This window comes from Pan troglodytes, chromosome 3, assembly GCF_028858775.2.
Source record: "Pan troglodytes isolate AG18354 chromosome 3, NHGRI_mPanTro3-v2.0_pri, whole genome shotgun sequence".
Taxonomy (NCBI): Eukaryota; Metazoa; Chordata; class Mammalia; order Primates; family Hominidae; genus Pan; species Pan troglodytes.
Genome location: NC_072401.2, coordinates 59228260 through 59248330, shown reverse-complemented (window position 1 = coordinate 59248330; position 20071 = coordinate 59228260). Strand labels below are relative to the sequence as shown.

General features: G+C 43.1%; 1 protein-coding gene across 4 annotated transcripts in view; it reads left to right on the top strand.

Moving 5' to 3' along the window:
• Nucleotides 1–287: 287 nt before the first annotated feature.
• MOB1B (MOB kinase activator 1B) overlaps nt 288–20071 on the top strand; it is an 85541-nt gene continuing 65757 nt past the window's right edge. Inside the window, exons 1-2 of one of the 4 annotated variants that reach the window (XM_063809582.1) lie at nt 381–580; nt 3299–3426. In XM_063809582.1, the coding sequence (XP_063665652.1) occupies nt 3320–3426 (107 nt within the window). In that variant the 5' untranslated portion in view covers nt 381–580; nt 3299–3319. Of the gene's footprint in view, nt 581–764; nt 3427–20071 lie in introns of all 4 variants that reach the window. The other 3 variants (XM_063809579.1, XM_001159188.6, XM_001159136.7) reach the window with 3 other exon arrangements.

The following is a 20071-nucleotide window of genomic DNA, read 5'->3' as shown; positions in this document are numbered from 1 at the left end:
ACTCACTGTGGGCCTAACTCCGGTGGTAATTCCACCCCTCACTGCGGGACCTTGACATCCCCGAGCTGAAGCCCACTTCCTCCCTGACCTCTGGAGCCCAGCTGAGCGGCTCCGAGAGCTCTGCCATGACTCCTAACCGGGTGGACAGGGGGGCCGGGCAGCCGCGGCACACACGCTGGGCGTCGTCCCTAGCAGCAGAGGAGACCAGAAGGTGAGAGACCCCATGCCGCAGCCGGAGGGGCGGGGTGGGTTTGCACCGTTATCGCGAGAGCTCGTGAGGTGGGGGCGGCGGGGAGCTGGGGAGGGGCTCGCGGAGAGCCTGCCCCGCCTCCCTTTCCTTCCCCTCCCCTGGAGTGATTCAAGACGAGCGCTACCCACTTCCGCCCCCTCCGCCTGCCATTGGAACTAGCTGAGCCGAACTAGTTGCGGCCACCGAGCAGCCGGCTCTCGGCACCTCCTCCTCCGCCTCCCTGTCTCCTGTTCCATTCGCCTTTCCTCTTCTTTCCTGGCCCACGCCGCTCCGAGGCCTCGCGACCGCCGAGCCTGCAGCCTGCCCCGCGGCCAACATGAGCTTCTTGTTGTGAGTAGCCAGGCCCCGCACGCGCCGGCTTTGTTCGGGTGGACCTGGGCCCCCGCCCGCCGCCCGTCGCCCGCCCTCGTCCCGACCCTCCTGGCCCAGCGCTCCCGGGGCCCGGCGTCACCACCAAGCGGGGCCCCGGGACTGCGCGGAGCGCTCGGACTACCTAACCGCCGCCTCCCCATAGGGCTTCGAGTACTCGTGGGCTCCTGCAGCCCTGAGGAGGTTCTTCCCCCCTGGCACACCCCGGGGCCAGCGCCTGGATTCCTTCATCACCCCCGTCTCTGCCTTCGCTCGCATTCCCGGGCTTGTTTGCGCGCTTCTCGTGGGTATCTCCCACTCGCCTGCACAATCCGTATCCAAGCGGTGCTCGGTTGAATGGCTCCGTCGCGGCTGCCCATTGCTCTTTTCTGGGTCCCAAGCACAGAAGATAAGACTGTTGTACTTTCCCCCTGTCATCCCAGGACCCTTTTAACTTCCTCTCTCGTCTTAGGGCTGGGAAGTTGGGATGACAAGTTCTGTAGATGTAACCCTGAAACAAAGCTACTTTCGGGTCGGGATCCCTTGGACACAGACTGGGGTCCCCGAGAAAGGGGTCTGGAGCCGCCCCCTTGCTTCCTAGAGGCGCCCTTCCTCCCAGAGGACTTCCCTGAAGAGGACGAGTTTTATCTTTTTAGACAACCAGCAAATAGGTTTTGGATAGTGTGCCCTGCCTAGGTTGATTAGGTCCACTGGGGAGTTGTTTTGAAAATCATTTGTAAATGCCAACTTTGGCGTCATGTTTAGTGCTGGTCATTATTTCACTTACTTATCGTTTGTTCCAGACGAGTGGAGGGGAACGTGGAGAGGGAAGGGCAGAAGGATGGGATGGCCAGATGTGGATATGGAGGCAGTAGATAAGCCTCAGGTCCTCTGAAAACAGGGGTTACACCATGAGGAATAACTCCTTTGAAGGCTTCGTTGTGATGCACTCATTCCATGTTTAGTCTGTGTTTAGAAAACTAATAAAAAACTTAGAAGTTGAAACTCACCCATATACTGTTTTACTGTTGTGGAGAAATTAGCATTTAAAGGATATTTTCTTAAGATTTCTCTTCTTTCCTTGCCTAATAATTTTTAGTCATTACATTGACGTCTGAATACTGAGAATTTAATTCACTCTTATTTTCACATGCTCACATCTAGAATTTTTTTTTTAGGGTGTTTAAGCAAAACTGAACAAGGCTGACCTAGGGGCAGACTTGATATTTCCAATATGCATAGGGGACCTGGCTTGTGTCAACTTGCCTAAAACCTTTAAACGGAAAGGGATTTCTTAGGCTCCTCCTAGAAGTTGATTCTGAGTTTGTCGGATTGGCATAGGGCTAGATGACAGGACTGGGTGATTTTATAAAAAAGTCCTTGTTTCTTATTTTAGTTCTTCTTCTTCTTCTTTTTTTTTTTTTTTTTTTTTGAGACGGAGTCTCCGCTCTGTTACCAGGCTGGAGTGTGTAGTGGCGTGATCTCGGCTCACTGCAACCTCTGCCTCCCGGGTTCAAGCGATTCTCCTGCCTCAGCCTCCTGAGTAGCTGGGACTACAGGCCCGCGCCACCACGCCTGGCTAATTTTTGTATTTTTAATAGAGATGGGGGTTTCACCATGTTGGCCAGGCTGGTCTCGAACTCCTGATTTCAAGTGATCTGCCTGCCTTGATCTCCCAAAGTGCTGGGATTACAGACGTGAGCCCACCGTGCCTGGGCAGTTTCTTGTTTTAGTTCTAATCACCATATTCAGGTATCTCAACTTGAAGCTTCTCATCTTGAGCTTAATTTTACATTGCTAATGTTTGATTGTTTTCAAGAATTTAGAAGCTGTATTCAAAATAGCACTGTAGATGATATCCATGACTACTGCTGATGGGCTTGTGTCTAGTAAGCTAAATTGGTTAAAGCAAGGCCGGTCGCGGTGGCTCACGCCTGTAATCCCAGCACTTTGGGAGGCCAAGACAGGCAGATCACCAGGTCAGGAGTTCGAGATCAGCCTGGCCAATATGGTGAGACCCCGTCTCTACTAAAAATACAAAAATTAGCTGGGCAAGGTGGCACGCACCTGTAGTCCCAGCTACTTGGGAGGCTGAGACGGGAGTATCACTTGAACCCGGGAGGTAGAGGTTGAAGTGAGACGAGATCGCGCCACTGCACTCCAGCCTGGGTGACAGAGTGAGACTCTGTCTCAAAAAAAAAAAAAAAAAAAAGGTTAAAGCAGGGAAGAGCCATATTTGGCTGAAACTAGGGGATGGAGAAGTTTCTGATGCTATTTTTTGAATACAAATACAGTAGAGTCCTATTTTTACATGGCTCAGTATTTAATAGATTCAGATTTGTGGTGGATTAGTTTGTTTCTCCTGAAGGTTAGTAACTACAAAAGAAATCTTGCTGTAACTAATGTATATAGAACTTTAGAGCATTTGCAGTATTTGGGGCACAATTTTTCAGTTAGGTTATATCTATCTAGCAGTTGATATATTCTCAACATATTTAGCCCATGTGCTTGACAATCAGAAAAGTTAATTCAACATTTTCAGTTTTGGTCTTTGTCTACCGTCAATTAAAAATCCAAAGTGAACACCACATGGAAATGATTATTATTGGAAGTGAAAGAACAAAGCTTTGGTTATTTCTTCTATTTGTTATTTGGTATAACTGTCTGAATACTGTTTCTTTTTTTTTTTTTTGGAGACAGGATCTCACTCTGTCGACCAGGATGGAGTGCAGTGGCATGACCACAGCTAACTGTAGCTTTGACTTCCCAGGCTCAGGTGATCCTTTCATCTCAAACCCCCTCCCCGCTACAAGTAGCTGGTACTACAGGTATGCTCCACTATGCCTAGCTAATTTTTTTTTTTTTTTTTCGGTAGAGTCAGGGTTTTGCCATGTTGCCCAGGCTGGTCTCCTGGGCTCAAACAATCCACTCATCTTTGCCTTCCAAGATGCTGAGGTTACAGGTGTGAGCCATTACACCTGGCTATCTGAATACTATTTCTGTACCAACAGATGAGCAGAGAAGGAAAGCGTTACAGCTTAGGAGTTAAATACAGATATTTTCCTCCCATTCTTGGAAGCTTACTGGGAAGCCTACGATCAGTGGATGGAGCAGAGGAAATAAGGGCAATGCAAGATGGGGCTGCAAAGGTGGTGACTCATGACTCTTGAGGGCTCTAAGATAGAAGGAAAGAATTACTACTGATTTTTAAAAGATGCACTGTGGGCCGGGCACAGTGGCTCCTGCTTGTAATTCCAACACTTTGGGAGGCTGAGGTGAGTGGATCACTTGACCCCAGAGTTCCACACCAACCTGGACAACATGGCGAAACTCTCTTTCTACCCCCAAAAATACAAAAATTAGCCAGGTGTGGTGGTGTGAGCCTGTAGTCCCAGCTACTCTGGGGGCTGAGGTGGAAGGGTCATCTGAGCCTGAGGAAATTAAAGACTTCAAGGCTGTGGTGAGATGTAATCATGCCACTGCACTCCAGCCTGGCTGATAGAGAGTGAGACTCTGTCTTAAAAAAAAAAGGCCGGTCGCGGGGCGTAATGGCTCAGGCCTGTAATCCCAGCACTTTGGGAGGCCGAGGTGGGTGGATCACTTGAGGTCAGGAGTTTGAGACCAGCCTGATCAAGAAATGAAACCCCATGTCTACTAAAAATAAAAAAATTAGCCGGGCGTGGTGGCAGATGCCTATAATCCCAGTTACATGGGAGACTGAGTAGGAGAATCACTTGAATCCAGGAGACAGAGGTTGCAGTGGGCCAAGATTGTGCCACTGCACTCCAGCCTGGACGACAGAGTGAGACCGTCTCAAAAAAAGAAAAAAAATCACTGTGCCTGGCACTGATGTAGATGTTGGGCACCATTTGTGACAAGAGAGAAAAAAATCCCTGCATTGGTGGGGCTTATGTTCTGGTAAGTGTCCGTAAATACTGAACATCAATAAATCATGTAGTATGGCGGAAGGTTGTAAGTGCCATGGAACAAAGGAGAGCAGGGTATAGAGATTTTTGGATAGGGAGTTGAGACAGATTAGGATAATCCCCAGAGTGGGTTCCCAGATCATCTGCAGGAATGATACCTTTGTGTAGCTTTTGTATAAATGCTCAGGATAAATTTGCACTGCATATGTGGGTTTGGCTGGGACAGAGCTTTGGTTGTGCCGCAATTTGGCCTCTGTGTATCTTCAGATTAAGCTAAACTCTCATGGTAGATACGGAAACTTCACAGGGACCTCATTTAATTTTGTGGACTCAAATCTTTTAAACACATCCTTAGCACCTGCTGTGTGCCAGGCGTAGAGGAAGACAAGAGATTCCAGAGATGGTGGATGGTATATCGTCATCTATGATAGATGCAATACAATCATGGGGGCTCAAAGTATGTGTAGCAATTTGTTCTACTTAGGCTTTAGGAAAGTTTCATGAAAGAAGTGGGTGATAATTAATGGAAGGTGAACAAGAGCTCTCTAAGAAGACAAGGGGAAATGGGAGAGTACAGTCAGAGGAAACATCTTTGAGTCAAGAAATTGCCTGTGAATTGTTCACTTCCACGTTTGTGCAAGAGGCTGTAGAATTTTGGAGCTAGCAGGGGTCTATTAGTAACATGGCCTGCCTACTTCTTTTTGCTAAAGGGGCAAAATCACCAACTTGAGGTTGGTGGCCCAATTATTGGCCTGGGGACAGTTGGAACTCAGGTCTCCTGACGTAGGGGTTTTTCTTTCCTGACATTTTGTGCATATGGGAAATTGAGGATAAAAGTGAGTTCTAAGTAATCATTCAAAAAGTATATTTCATGTTCTCTAAGTTTCTAGCATTTTTAAATTATGGGTCTCTTTTGACTAATGGAATTCTGAAAAAAAAAAATTGGACTTGGAAAAGACCAAAGTGTAATTTCCTAATGTAAGGCTACTTATTTGGAACGGAGTTAAAACAAGTACATTTAATTTAACTTTTTCTTGTTAAGAGACAGGGTCACCGAGGACGGTGGCTCATGCCTATAACCCCAGCACTTTGGGAGACTGAGGGGGTGGAACCTTGAGCCCAGGAGTTTGAGAACAGCCTGGGTAACATGGCAGAACCCCCATCTCTACCAAAAAACATTAGCCAGGTGTGGTGGCGCTCAGCTGCTTAGGAGGCTGAAGTGGGTGGATTGCTTGAACCCAGGAGGCAGAAATTGCAGTGAGCCAAGATTGCACCACTGCACTCCAGCCTGGGTGACAGAGTGAGACTCTGTCTTAAAAAATAATTTAAAAAGAGACTGGGTGTTACTGTGTTGCCTGGGCTGTCCTCAAACTTCTAGACTCAAGCAGTCCTCCCACCTCAACCTTCAGAGTAGCTGGGATTATAGGTGCGTGCTACCACGCCTGGCTACAGTTAAGTTATAAATGAAAGTCTGTAGGAAAGGTGGTTTGGGAATGTGAATGACTAAACCATGTCTATTTCTTCGTTCTTTCTTTTTTTTTTTTTTGAGATGGAGTCTCGCTTTTTCGCCCAGGCTGGAGTCCAGTGGCGCGATCTCGGCTAACTGCAACCTCCACCTCCCGGGTTCACGCCATTCTCCTGCCTCAGCCTCTCGAGTAGCTGGGACTACAGGCACCCACCACCACGCCCGGCTACTTTTTTTTTGTATTTTTAGTAGAGACAGGGTTTCACCGTGTTAGTCAGGATGGTTTCAATCTCCTGACCTCGTGATCCGCCGGCCTCGGCCTCCCAAAGTGCTGGGATTACAGGCATGAGCCACTGTGCCCGGCCCTCTTTTTTTTTTTTTTTAAATGTCAACAATGAAAGCTGAACTAGGTCTATTTCTGTATAGGAAGAAACAGATGGATTGGGAAAAGAAGGAAGAAAGGAAGGAAATACTTACTGAGCACTGTGCTACATACCTTCCATTTGTCATTCTTAAGATTAGCAATTTAGGCCGGGCACGGTGGCTCATGCCTGTAATCCCAGTAGTTTGGGAGGCTGAGGCGGGTTGGTCACGAGGTCAGGAGTTTGAGACCAGCCTGGCCAACATGGTGAAACCCTGTCTTTACTAAAAATAAAAAAAATTAGCCAGACATGGTGGCGCGTGCCTGTAGTCCCAGCTACTCGGGAGGCTGAGGCAGTGGAATTGCTTGAATCCGTGAGGTGGAGGTTGCAGTGAGCCGAGATCATGCCGCTGCACTCCAGCTTGGGCAACACAGTGAGACTTCGTCTTAAAAAAAAAAAAGATTAGCAATTTAGCAGCACTTTGGGAGGCTGAGGCGGGTGGATCATGAGGTCAGGAGTTCAAGACCAGCCTGGGCAACATGGTGAAATCCCGTCTCTACTAAAATACAAAAAATAGCTGGGCGTAGTGGCAGGCGCCTGTAATCCCAGCTACTCGGGAGGCTGAGGCAGGAAAATTGTTTGAACCTGGGAGGCGGAGGTTGCAGTGAGCCGAGATTGCGCCATTGCACTCTAGTCTGGGCGACAGAGTGAGACTCCATCTCAAAAAAAAAAAAAAAAAATTAGCAATTTAGGAAAAGAGACTTATGATAGTGCAATGTTTTTATGTGTCTGTCTCTGTTTCTCTCTAGACTCTTGATGGTGCTATGTTTGTATGTGTCTGTCTCTTTCTCTCTAGACTCATGATAGTGCTATGTTTATATGTGTCTATCTCTGTCTCCCTCTCTCTCTCTGTCCCTCACTTCCCCCCAAGCCCCCAAAGCCAGCATTTTGTTTTCAGGCAAATGATTTAACTGATTTTAATGCTTCAGCAGCCTCACCTTTAAAAAAGTTAATAATTTATAAGAATAATCAAATAGGCCAGGTGTGGTAGCTCATGCCTGTAATCCCAGCACGTTGGGAGGCTGAGGCAGAAGGATGGCTTGAGCCAATTTGAGTTATAGTGAGCTATGCTTGTGCCAATACACTCTAGCCTGGGCAACTGAGCAAGACCCTGCCTCTAAAAAGAAAACATTAAAAAAAAATAACAATAATAGTTCAATGAGTGTTTACTATGTGCCAGGGACAAAGTGTTTTAAATAGTTCGGTAATTAGCAGGAATCCTATTTTATACATAAGGAAACTAGCACAGAGAGGTTACATAATTTTATCAAAATCATGTGGCCAGTAAATAGTGTAGCTGGAATTTGAGTCCTGGAAGTCTAGGTCCAGAGATCCTGTCTTATACTTCTTTTTTTTTTTTGAGACGGAGTCTTGCTCTGCCACCCAGGCTGGAGTGCAGTGGCTCAATCTTGGTTCACTGCAACCTCCACCTCATGGGTTCAAGCAATTCTCCCTGCCTCAGCCTCCTGAGTAGCTGGGATTACAGATGCCCTTCACCATTACAGGTGCCTTCCACCATGCCTGGCTAATTTTTGTATATTTAATAGAGATGGGATTTTCACCATGTTGGCCAGGCTGGTCTCAAACTCCTGACCTCAGGTGCTCCGCCCACCTCGGCCTCCCAAAGTGCTGGTATGAGCCACCACGCCCGGCCTTTTTTTTTTGGAGACAAAGTCTCACTCTGTCACGCAGACTGCAGTGTAGTGGCGCTATCTTGGCTCACTGCAAACTCTGCCTCCCAGGTTCAAGTGACTGTCCTGCCTCAGCCTGCTGAGTAGCTGGGACTACAGGTGTGTGCCACCATGCCCAGCTAATTTTTGTATTTTTAGTAGAGATGGGGTTTTGCCGTGTTGGCCAGGCTGGTCTCGAACTCCTGGCCTCAAGCAATCTGCCTCCCAAAGCGCTGGGATTATAGGTGCTAGCCATTGCGCCCAGCTGATCCTGCCTTATATTATCATCTATAATTAACAAAATTATATCTATATATAGATATATATACACATACACATGCGTGTATATACATATATACACACATATATGTATGTATATATGTGTGTATGTATATCTATATATATATATTTTTTTTAAAGGTGATATTCAAGTGGGCCTTGTTATTAAGGGAAGTCTTATGTTACCAGGCATTATTGTCTCATGCTGCTGGGACTCTTCTAAGATTCACCAAGAATACACTAGTAGAAGACGAAATAGTAAGTTTTAAATTCATATAATATTTAAATATTTTTAACCTTTATCTTTAGTGTAAAAATAATATACATGTTGGAGAAATCACAAAATAATGTTAGGAAAAGGAAGAAAATAAAAATCACTCATAATCACACCTTCAGAGACAACTGTTGTTTGTATTTAGGGATAAAGTTCTGAATCTTTTTTTTTGTTTGTTTTTTGAGACAGAGCTTCGCTCTGTCACCCAGGTTGGAGTGCAGTGGCATGATCTCAGCTCACTGCAACCTCCGCCTCCTGGATTCAGCGTTTATCCTGCCTCAGCTTCCAGAATAGCTGGGACTACAGGTGCCCGCCACCACGCCTGGCTAATTTTTGTACTTTTAGTATGGATGGGGTTTCACCATATTGGCCAGGCTGTTCTGGAACTCCTGACCTTGTGATCCGCCCGCCTTGGCCTCCCAAAGTGCTGGGATTACAGGCGTGAGCCACCGCGCCCTGCTAACTTCTTCTGAATCTTTTTTATTGCATTTTTGTTTGTATGTATTTAAAAATATACAAATAGATTTCCACCGTGCGTAGACCAGGTTTTTTACTTGTAAATTTTTTTTGCCAGAGAATAGATTTCTGCAACATCATTTTGAATGGCTGATGACCAAGTATTATCTTACAGTTTTTTATCTGACAACAAAAAAGGATATCAGATATTATATCCTTATAATATATTCTCCACTGTAATGTTATTTTATTTTTTTCTTTTTGTTATTAAATATATAGAATTTAATATAACATTAAAAAGGATAACATCTTACATATGTCATATATTATATCCTTATATATAATATATGTTACCCTTTTTAATATGTTGTATTTTTGAGGGAATGTGGGGAGTGGAAGTAAATATGGTCATCTTTTCAGAAAGAACTGTAGTTTTGGGAGTTGCAGTACTGACTGGCTTTAGTTTACTTTTATCATGTTTGGAGATAGCTTTTTTTTCCTTCACGTACTAGAGTGCAAAATAATTGCCATTTGGTTACTTTTACCATTATTGATTTCTTTCTCTAAGTGTAGTTGCAGTTTTTGTACTTTCGGAGTTTCTGATATATGAAAGCACGTGTCTAATACATGTAGCACTTCCCTAAACTGTGTATTTGATTAGGAGATATTGAGGCAAAATAGCTACATGTTACTTGAAAAATATGAAACAGTTCTACCTGTTAGGAATGTCAAACTGAGTCCTGTAGAGAACTTTAACTCTCCTTTTCTTCCTACGTTTCCATTTTTGTTTTATATTAACCAACTTAAGGCCATCTTTTTTTTTTTTTTTTTTTTTGAGACAGGGTCTCATTCTGTCTCCCAGGCTGGAGTGCAAAGGCACTATCTTGACTCACTGCAACCTCTGCCTCCTGGGTTCAAGTGATTCTCCAGCCTCAACCTCCCGAGTAGCTGGGACTACAGTCGCCTACCACCATGCTGAGCTAAGTTTTGTATTTTTAGTAGAGACAGGGTTTCACCATGTAGGCCAGGCTGGTCTTGAACTCCTGGCCTCAAGTGATCTACCTACCTCAGCCTCCCAAAGTGCTGGGATTACAGGCGTGAGCCACCATGCCCAGCCTTAGGTCCATCTTTTACAACACATTCAATTAAGTATAAGTGTAGCTGTGAAGTAACATTCTTTTACAGAAGTGATTTTTAAATTTAATTTTTTTTTTTTTTTGAGATGGAGTCTCACTCTGTCTCCCAGGCTGGAGTGCAGTGGTGCAATCTCGGCTCACTGCATTCTCTGCCTCCTGGGTTCAAGTAATTCACCTGCTTCAGCCTCCCAAGTAGCTGGGATTACAGGTGCCCGCCACCACACCCAGCTAATTTTTATATTCTTAGTAGAGATGGGGTTTCACCATGTTGACCAGGCTGGTCTCAACTTTGTCTTCAGGTGATCTACCGGCCTCAGCCGCCTAAAGTGCTGAGATTACAGGTGTGAGCCACCACGCCCGGCCTTAAATTTAATTTTGAAACATTTTTCAACTTCCAGGAAAGTTGCAAAGAACAGTGCAAAGAACTTCCACATATTCCTTATCCAGAAACCCCATTGAGTTTCATATGTTGCTTTAACAATGTCATCTTCGACAAAAGGATCCAGTCATGAATCATGTATTGCATCCACTTATATGTCTGTAGTGTTTTTCTTTTTTCTTTTCTTCTCACAGAGTCTTGCACTGTTGCTGGAGTGCAGTGGCCCGATCTCAACTCACTGCAGCCTCGACTTCCTAGGCTCAAGGGATCCTCCCATCTCAGCCTCCTGAGTAGCTGGGACTACAAGCATGTTCTACCACACCCGGCTAATCATTTTTTTGTGGAGATAGGGTTTCACCATATTGCCCAGGCAGGTCTTGAACTTCTGGGCTCAAGCAATTTGCCCGGCCTTGGCCTCCCAAAGTGCTGGCATTATAGGTGTGAGCCACCGGGCCCATCCTGTGTTTTTCAAACTGAAATAGTTTGTCAGTCTTTCCTTGACTTCTATGACCTTTACATTTTTGAGGATTACAGGCCATTTTGTAGAACATTCCTCGCTTTGGGTTTCTCTGATGTTTCCTTGTGCATTTGAGTTACGCATTTGAGGCAGGAATATCACAGAAGCCATGTATGTTTTTCTTTTCTTATGTACGTTTGTATGGGTATGTATGTATGTATGTATGTATGTATGTATGTATGTATGTATCTATGTATTTTTTGGGATAGTCTCACTCTGTTGCCCAGGCTGGAATGCTGTGGTGTGACCGTGGCTCACTGTAGCCTCTTCCTCCCAGGCTCAAGCAATCCTCCAACCTCAGCCTCCCAAGTAGCAGGGACCACAGGCATGTGTCGCCACACCCTGCTAATTTTTAAATTTTTTGTAGAGACAGCCCACATTGCCAGGGCTGGTCTGAAAATCCTGGGCTCGAGCAATCCTCCTGCCTTGGCCTCCCGAAGTGCTGGGATTCTAGGTGTGCGCCACTGTGCCCAGGTGATGTGCATTTTTCTTACTGCATCTTATCAGATGCATATAGTGTCTATTTGTCCATTATTGGTGGTGTTAACTTTGATCCTTTGATTAATGTGTTTGCCAGGATTCTCCACTGTAAGGTTATTATTATTTTTTGTTATTAATATTTTATAGGGAGATATTTTGGTAGTATGTAGCTCTCCCATTCCTCATTCTGTTTTCACCCACTAGTTTTAGTGTTCGTTGATATTTCTTGTCTAAATTGTTACTATGATGATTGCCAAAGTGCTAATTCTGTCATTGCTTCTAAATTTATTAGTTGGCAATTTTACTGTAAGGAGGAATTTACTCTTTTTTTTTTTAATACCAATGTGTGCTGTGATCTGCATGTTTGTATCCCTGTAAAATTCATATGTTGAAAGTGATCACCAAGGTGATGGTATTAGAAGATAGAGCCTTTGGGTGGTGATGAGATCTTGAGGGTAGAGCCCTCAATAATGGTATTAGTGCCCTGATAAAGATGCCTGAGGGAACATGTTAGCCTCTTTGCCCTTCTACCATGTGAGGACACATAGGAGGCGCCATTTACGAGGGCTTCACCAGACATCAAATCTGCTGGTGACTTGATCTTGAACTATACAGGCTCTTTAACTGTGAGCAATAAATTTCTGTTGTTTATAAATTATGCAGTCTGAGGTACTTTGTTATAACAGCCTAAAGTGACTAAGGCAGTGTGGATATAAGGATTCCCATGTTCTTCAGTGAGTTGGCTTCTGTGTCTCTTTGACTTGTTCCCATCCTCATTTGAGCACTTCCTTACTTCCTGGCACAACAAAATATTTTTTTATCTTACACTTTTTCTGCCCCAGTCCAGGAGATAGACATTTATCTGAGGACGTTGGTTCTGCTCAGTGGAGAACAGTATTTAGAAACCAAAATCTAGGTGTAGGTATTACACATGTGTTGATTACAGATGTGTTGCTGCTCCCAGGCACTCTCATTGGACAGTACTAAAAAATACATTCATTTATATCCATATATTTTTAGCTGTATCTATCTGTGTATATTAAATGAGTTCACATCACTACCTTCAGTTGCAAGTCAGTGGCACAGGGTTCATTCTAGCCTTCTCCTTTCCTATGTTTTTCTTTGTTGTCGGTAAGAAACCTGACTTTTGTCATTCTCAGGTAGTTGTTTGCTCTGTCCCTGTACTACAGCTGTTCTCTTGACCCTGTCTGGCCACCCTCTCTGGCCTGGGCCCAAGCTGTTGTACCGTCGCCGTTACTGCCCCACCTCCTCTCCTTGGGGCTGTGTGGGCCCCTCCTGTAGCATATAAAGGATGAAAGCAGTCTGAGATTCAGCTGTGTGTGGTACATGTGTGACAGTAATGTGTTTTTTTCCTATGAATCCTATGTTTAGGATCAATACTTCAGAAATGTTGGGATGATTAGAGATACTGAATGTAGAAGACTTAGCTCAATCAATTGGACTTACGTGCGACAGTGATACTTCGGTTATTATCATTATCTTAACAATGATGATTGCTAGCAGCTATTATTTTTTATAAACCACTTAGGATTATTTAAATTGTAGCCAATTTCTATCGGTTTGTTATGATATGTGTTAGTGCTATTTTGATATTCTGTAGTTAGAACTTGAAAGCAGGAGTTGAAGGTAAACAAGCATTATTTGGGTAATAGTGTCACCGGTGGAGGGTGTCCAGGTTCTTGACATCTTGAACAAAGAATTGGACAAAATGCACAGACAAAACAAGGAAGGAATGACGGGATTTATTGAAAATGAAAGTGCACTCCACAGTGTGGGAGCAGGCCCGAGCATAGGGGCTCAAGAGCCCTGTTACAGAATTTTGAGGAGTTTAAATACCTTCTAGAGGATTCCATTAGTTACTTCCAGTATGCCCTATGTAAGGGAGGTTAAATACTTTCTAGAGGATTCCATTAGTTACTTCAGGTACGCCCTGTATAAATGGAAAGAATGAAGTAAAGTTATAGTCATTTACTTGGCCTATGCCCCATGGAGAGGATATTTCCTGTCATAGCTGAAGTGTGAATTGGCCTTATGTTCCGTGCCTTCAGGCCCTATTTTCCTACCTCATCTGCCCCTGAGAGATGTGATCCCGAGAAATCTTTATGGGAGGCAGAGGGGGACCGTTGGTCTTTTTTTTTTTTCTGTAGCTTGTTTCATGCTGGCTTGAGGCATAGTCCCTACCTATTGGGGATCGTGGAACTGTCTCCCTGCTCTGTGTAGTGGAAGCAGGGTAGCTCCTTGATGGCCAGGGGTGGTGTCTTCACCTGGAACTGGCTGGAACCTTTGTTGCCTGATCATCTTAAGTTTGATGGTCTCTAGGCGAGAGGAAATGAATTGGATTAAAATATTTAATGGGGGCTTCAGAGGGTGGGTACCTGTGCTGTCAGGAATGTTTGTTACAGAGTTTGCAGGAGATAAAACAAAACCTGGTCTATTCTAGGATCTACATGTTTCCTTAAAGCCTTAGCATGAACGACTCCATTTTAGTTTGGTTTGGTCTGTTGGGGCCTAGTGCATGAGATTAGTCCAAAACAATGGCCTCCCAGAATTTTGTTTAAAAAATTCCCCCTTTTTGGTCAGGTTCTCACTTAGGTGAGAGTGTGACCAAAATTTAGGGCCTTAGTATCACTCTCAGTTACCATTATTTTGGGTTTCTGGTCTCAGCACGTCATTCATAGGTTACGGTGTCCTCATGGTCACACATTTCTTTCAGCTCTTGTCATTTCAGTTGAAGAGAGACCATATGACATTCTAGAGATGGCTGCATGCAAGCATTTAAAACCTTTGAGAGAATACAGTGCATGAGAGAGACTATTATTATGACTATTTGGGAGGGTAATACCAAGAGTTGCTTACCCAAGGTCCCCGTAAAACAAACCTCCTAAAATCAAATAGAACAAAGAATGAGCTAAAGATTTTACTCACTTGCCTAGGCAATTTCTTTGTTAATCCCCTGCCACTGAATATCTTTTTTTTTTTTTTTGAGACAGAGTCTTGCTATCTTGCCCAGGCTAGAGTGCAATGGCATGATCTTAGCTCACTGCAACCTCTGCCTCCCGGGTTCAAGCAATTCTCCTCCCTCAGCCTCCCAAGTAGCTGGGATTACAGGCATGTGCCACCATGCCCAGTTAAGTTTTTGTATTTTTAGTAGAGATGGGGTTTCACCATGTTGGCTAGCCTGGTCTCGAACTCCTGACCTGAGGTAATCCACCCACCTCGACCTCTCAAACTGCTGGGATTACAGGCTTGAGCCACTGCGCCTGGCCTACCACTGAATTTCTATAATCTTCATTGGATGTATTTCTCTATAGGCCACAAGTAGCAGCAGCTGTTCACATACTTCTCTGTTCAGCCAATTCCATTATAACTTTCACAGAATTTAAAGTCTGTTGTGTAACTGTAGCTTTTACAGTAGAATTTGCTATAGAGTGTATTATGAGGGATACATTTCTAACACTACTTCTTTTACTTTTAACCTTGGAAAAAGGACCTAACAAATGATGCCCTTTTAGAACAGTGAAGGCCTCCTGGCAGTGTTCTCTTTAACCCATGATATGGGTTAAGAGTAGTGAACCAGTGTTTTGTTTTTGACTGATTATGAGGCAACGTATGTACCATTAAGGTTTCTTACCTACATTGGGTCTTCATCTTTTATCTATGGAAGTATAAGGCTGGCTGCAAACTCCTTCAAAAATAAAAGTACACCCCATTAGTGCACATAACAGACTCCTTTTCCATTATAAGCAAGAAAAACATTCAAAGATAAGAGTTTCATGATAGTAGAAGTTTTAATCTCTGAACTTGGGGAAAAACTGTTCACATCAAGGACGTCATCTTTTTCTTGGGAGAAATTTCCTTGGTTAGCTTTACCTCAAGGATTCAAATGGGTGCACAGTTCCAAAAGTATGGAGAGAGCCCTCTCAGTTGTGAGATTATGAACCCAAAGTTCAAGGTCCCGAAGTTTTGTTGTAGTGTGGATGGGAAGGACAGTCTTTCTCTGATGTTCTCAGAAGATCCAAACCATAAAAAACTTTCTTTACCTGGTAAAAATACACTGTAGTATAATAATCTACTGTTTTACCATCAGCCCTCTTGCATGGGAAAGCTTTTATACAACCAGAAAACATGCATTGAAAATAACAATTTAATGAAATCCCTTTATAAAATGTTTAAATGGCCCATCAGGTCACCAAATGTATCTGAAGCTTTAATTATTTTCCCAGGAATGTGGGATCAAGCATTGATGATAAACTATCTTAAACAGTTTCAGTATCAGTTGGTTTAAAATGAAAATTGGACAAAGTATTTTCTTGATATTTAATTTTTTTTGGTTTTACTTGGGTTAGTAGCTTTATACAAGGAAATTTGGTTATTTCTGTGGTTTACAATAACTTAATAACCAAACTTAGACATTGGGATTTTAGAAATCCCATACAATTTTGGAACATACATTATCCACAAAAATATATCCTAAAGAAGATTGAACATAATTTTGGCAATCCCATGTACCTAAACATGTCAGATAATCCTGTTTACCTTTTTTCTAGATGTTTTCAGGGGCCCTCTGATCCATCCACAAAGCCAGGCATTAGGAAAGACAATTTTGGGATGGCTGGGTCAAATGGTATTTCTAGTTCTAGATCCCTGAGGAATCGCCACACTGACTTCCACAATGGTTGAACTAGTTTACAGTCCCACCAACAGTGTAAAAGTGTTCCTATTTCTCCACATCCTCTCCAGCACCTGTTGTTTCCTGACTTTTTAATGATCGCCATTCTAACTGGTGTGAGATGGTATCTCATTGTGGTTTTGATTTGCATTTCTCTGATGGCCAGTGATGGTGAGCATTTTTTCATGTGTTTTTTGGCTGCATAAATGTCTTCTTTTGAGAAGTGCCTGTTCATGTCCTTTGCCCACTTTTTGATGGGGTTGTTTGTTTTTTTCTTGTAAATTTGTTTGAGTTCATTGTAGATTCTGGATATTAGCCCTTTGTCAGATGAGTAGGTTGCGAAAATTTTCTCCCATTTTGTAGGTTGCCTGTTCACTCTGATGGTAGTTTCTTTTGCTGTGCAGAAGCTCTTTAGTTTAATTAGATCCCATTTGTCAATTTTGTCTTTTGTTGCCATTGCTTTTGGTGTTTTAGACATGAAGTCCTTGCCCATGCCTGTGTCCTGAATGGTAATGCCTACGTTTTCTTCTAGGGTTTTTATACCCAAAGGACTATAAATCATGCTGCTATAAAGACACATGCACACGTATGTTTATTGCGGCACTATTCACAATAGCAAAGACTTGGAACCAACCCAAATGTCCAACGATAGACTGGATTAAGAAAATGTGGCACATATACACCATGAAATACTATGCAGCCATAAAAAATGATGAGTTCATGTTCTTTGTAGGGACATGGATGAAATTGGAAATCATCATTCTCAGTAAACTATCGCAAGAACAAAAAACCAAACACTGCATATTCTCACTCATAGGTGGGAATTGAACAATGAGAACACATGGACACAGGAAGGGGAACATCACACTCTGGGGACTGTTGTGGGGTGAGGGGAGCAGGGAGGGATAGCATTAGGAGATATACCTAATGCTAGATGACGAGTTAGTGGGTGCAGTGCACCAGCATGGCACATGTATACATAAGTAACAAACCTGCACATTGTGCACATGTACCCTAAAACTTAAAGTGTAATAATAATTAAAAAAAAAAAAAGACAATTTTGAAACTGAAGTTTGATTTTGGAATTCCAGATTCCCGTAAATTATTTATTTTGCCAGAATGATGACTCAGAAATTTTAAAGAAGTAAAAACCTTTTATAACCTTTTACCAAAAAAACCTCACATTCTACTGTTCTTACACACATTGTATGTAAGACTGTTTCTTTTGTTGTTGTTGTTTTGAGATGGAGTCTTGCTCTGTTGCCCAGGCTGGAGTGCAGTGGCGCTATCTCGGCTCACTGCAACCTCTGCCTCCCGGGTTCAAGTGACTCTCCTCCCTCAGGCTCCCAGGTAGCCAGGACTACAGGCGCGCACCACCATGCCAGGCTAATTTTTGTAGTTTTAGTAGAGACAGGGTTTCCCCATGTTGGCCAGGCTGGTCTGGAACTCCTGACCTCAGGTGATCAGCCCGCCTTGGCCTCCCACAGTGTTGGGATTACAGGCGTGAGCCACCGCACCCAGCTGTAAAACTGTTTCTAGTAGTCTTAATTGCATGTTATAATGGCAACTCTTAGAAATTTTAATTTTGATGTAAAACCTGGTGAGTTATGTTCAATAAGGTTTGATGTATAGTCATGACTCCACATGTCCCCAGGCCTTACCTAGCTGGAAAGCAGGCAAGTTAAACAATTTTCAAAAGCCAAAGAAACAGCTTATGACCCTAAAGCAAATATTTGAACATAATTTAATTACATATTATGTTATACATAATTATACATAACATAATATGTAACCACATATTTACATTTTGAAGACATATTTTACCAATTATCTTTAAAACTATCCTTATTTCCCAGAAATTACTCAAGTCACATGAACTAGATAAAAGACATTACGCTTTTCACTTTTCTGACAAAATATTTGATTTGAGCTCCTCTTCCTCTTCCTCCTCCTCCTCTTCCTCTTCCTCTTCCTCCTCTTCCTCTTCCTCTTCCTCTCCTCCTCCTTCTCATTCTCCTTCTCCTTCTCCTTCAACAGTCTCACTCTCCGCTCACTGCACCTCTGCCTCCTGGGTTCATGTGATCTCCTGCCTCAGCCTCCCAAGTAACTGGGATTACAGGCGTGCCCCGCCATGCCCGGCTAATTTTTGTTATTTTTAGTAGAGATGGGGTTTTACCATGTTGGCCAGGCTGGTCTCGTACTCCTGACCTCAGGTGATCTGCCTGCCTCGGCCTCCTAAAGTGCTAGGATTACAGGCATGAGCCACTGCACCCGGCTTCTTATTATTACAGCAATTAATTTAAAACTTTACAGAGGAGATAAACAGTGACTTTTACTTTATATTTAACTAGTTTGCACAGAGAAAGAAGCCAGATATAGACTGGTAAGAAATTCTTAACCTTTTGCCAGCATGCCAGTTTTCTGGGTTCTCTCTCTCTGAGCGATCCTAGTGACCCTGCTTGACTGTATGTAGACAAACACATTGCCATGAATTAAGAATACTCACAAATAGTTTACAGATTTTTGGGGGAAATTAGGCAGAGAAAGAGAAGTATGATTCAAATTCTATTTACAAGAATATACTCAACACAGTTAAAGTATCAGGAGGCCTAAAATCCAAAAAGTTAGCTTAAGGATGAAAAGCTGGTGTGCTCCATTAATCTCTACTGATAAAGGTAGTTTAGGAATTCCAGATAAATGGAACAAATGATGACTTGCTAGAAATGCATCAGAAACAAAATAACCATTCGCGGAACCAAGTAAAAGCCTTCCACTAGGAACTAAAAAATATCATGGTTTTTTATATATATGCATACACAAGCAAAGCCAGAGGAGAATAAACAGCAAATGAATGAAAACTAGAAGCAAAAACAAACAAACAGGAAACCAACCCTAAATTTTCCTATTTAATTTACCCTGGAGGCTACAGTGTTACCTAGGGCCCCAGAAAACCCACATAATGAATATTTTATTCCTGATACACAATTTAATATCCTTTAGTTTACCAGTACTATTATACATTCTATGCAGTCAAGAAATCCACTTTAGGCACATGACCAGTAAGTACTCCAGTGCCAGCACTATCTATGCAAAACAGTAAACATAATGTGAAGCAATGCAGGCATGTGTGTGAAATTTGGCTCCACAGTAAATCCAGCTTCATGCTTAACTATATTAAAAAAAGAATTGCCAAACTGCTGATGGATTTCTTTCTTCTCTTCTCTTCTCTTCTCTTTTCTTTTCTTTTCTTTTCCTGAGATGGAGTATTGCTCTGTCACCCAGGCTGGAGTGCAGTGGTGCGATCTCAGCTCACTGCAAGCTGAGTGAGCTTGCAGTTCAAGCAATTCTCTTGCTTCAGGCTCCCCAGTAGCTGGGATTACAGGCACGTGCCGCTATGCCCGGCTAATTTTTGTATTTTTAGTAGAGATGGGGTTTCACCGTGTTGGCCAGGTTGATCTCGAACTCCTGACCTCGTGATTCACCCACCTTGGCCTCCCAAAGTGCTGGGATTACAGGCGTGAGCCACCGTGCCTGGCCCGCATTTCTTTACAATACTTCTTATTTTACTTTAATCAAGGCTAAGAGCTTTGAATATGAAAGTGTTAATTAGCCTTATGTCTTCAATTCTCTATCGGGTTTTAAAGAATATTTTATTATTTAAACTTTTCCCACATCTTTCTCCCCTACTTAATGACTCCTTACTACATTGTTTCATAAATAACCTTTTAAATCTGTAATTTGAACTGACTTTTAGATAACTTCTGAATTAGACAAAATTA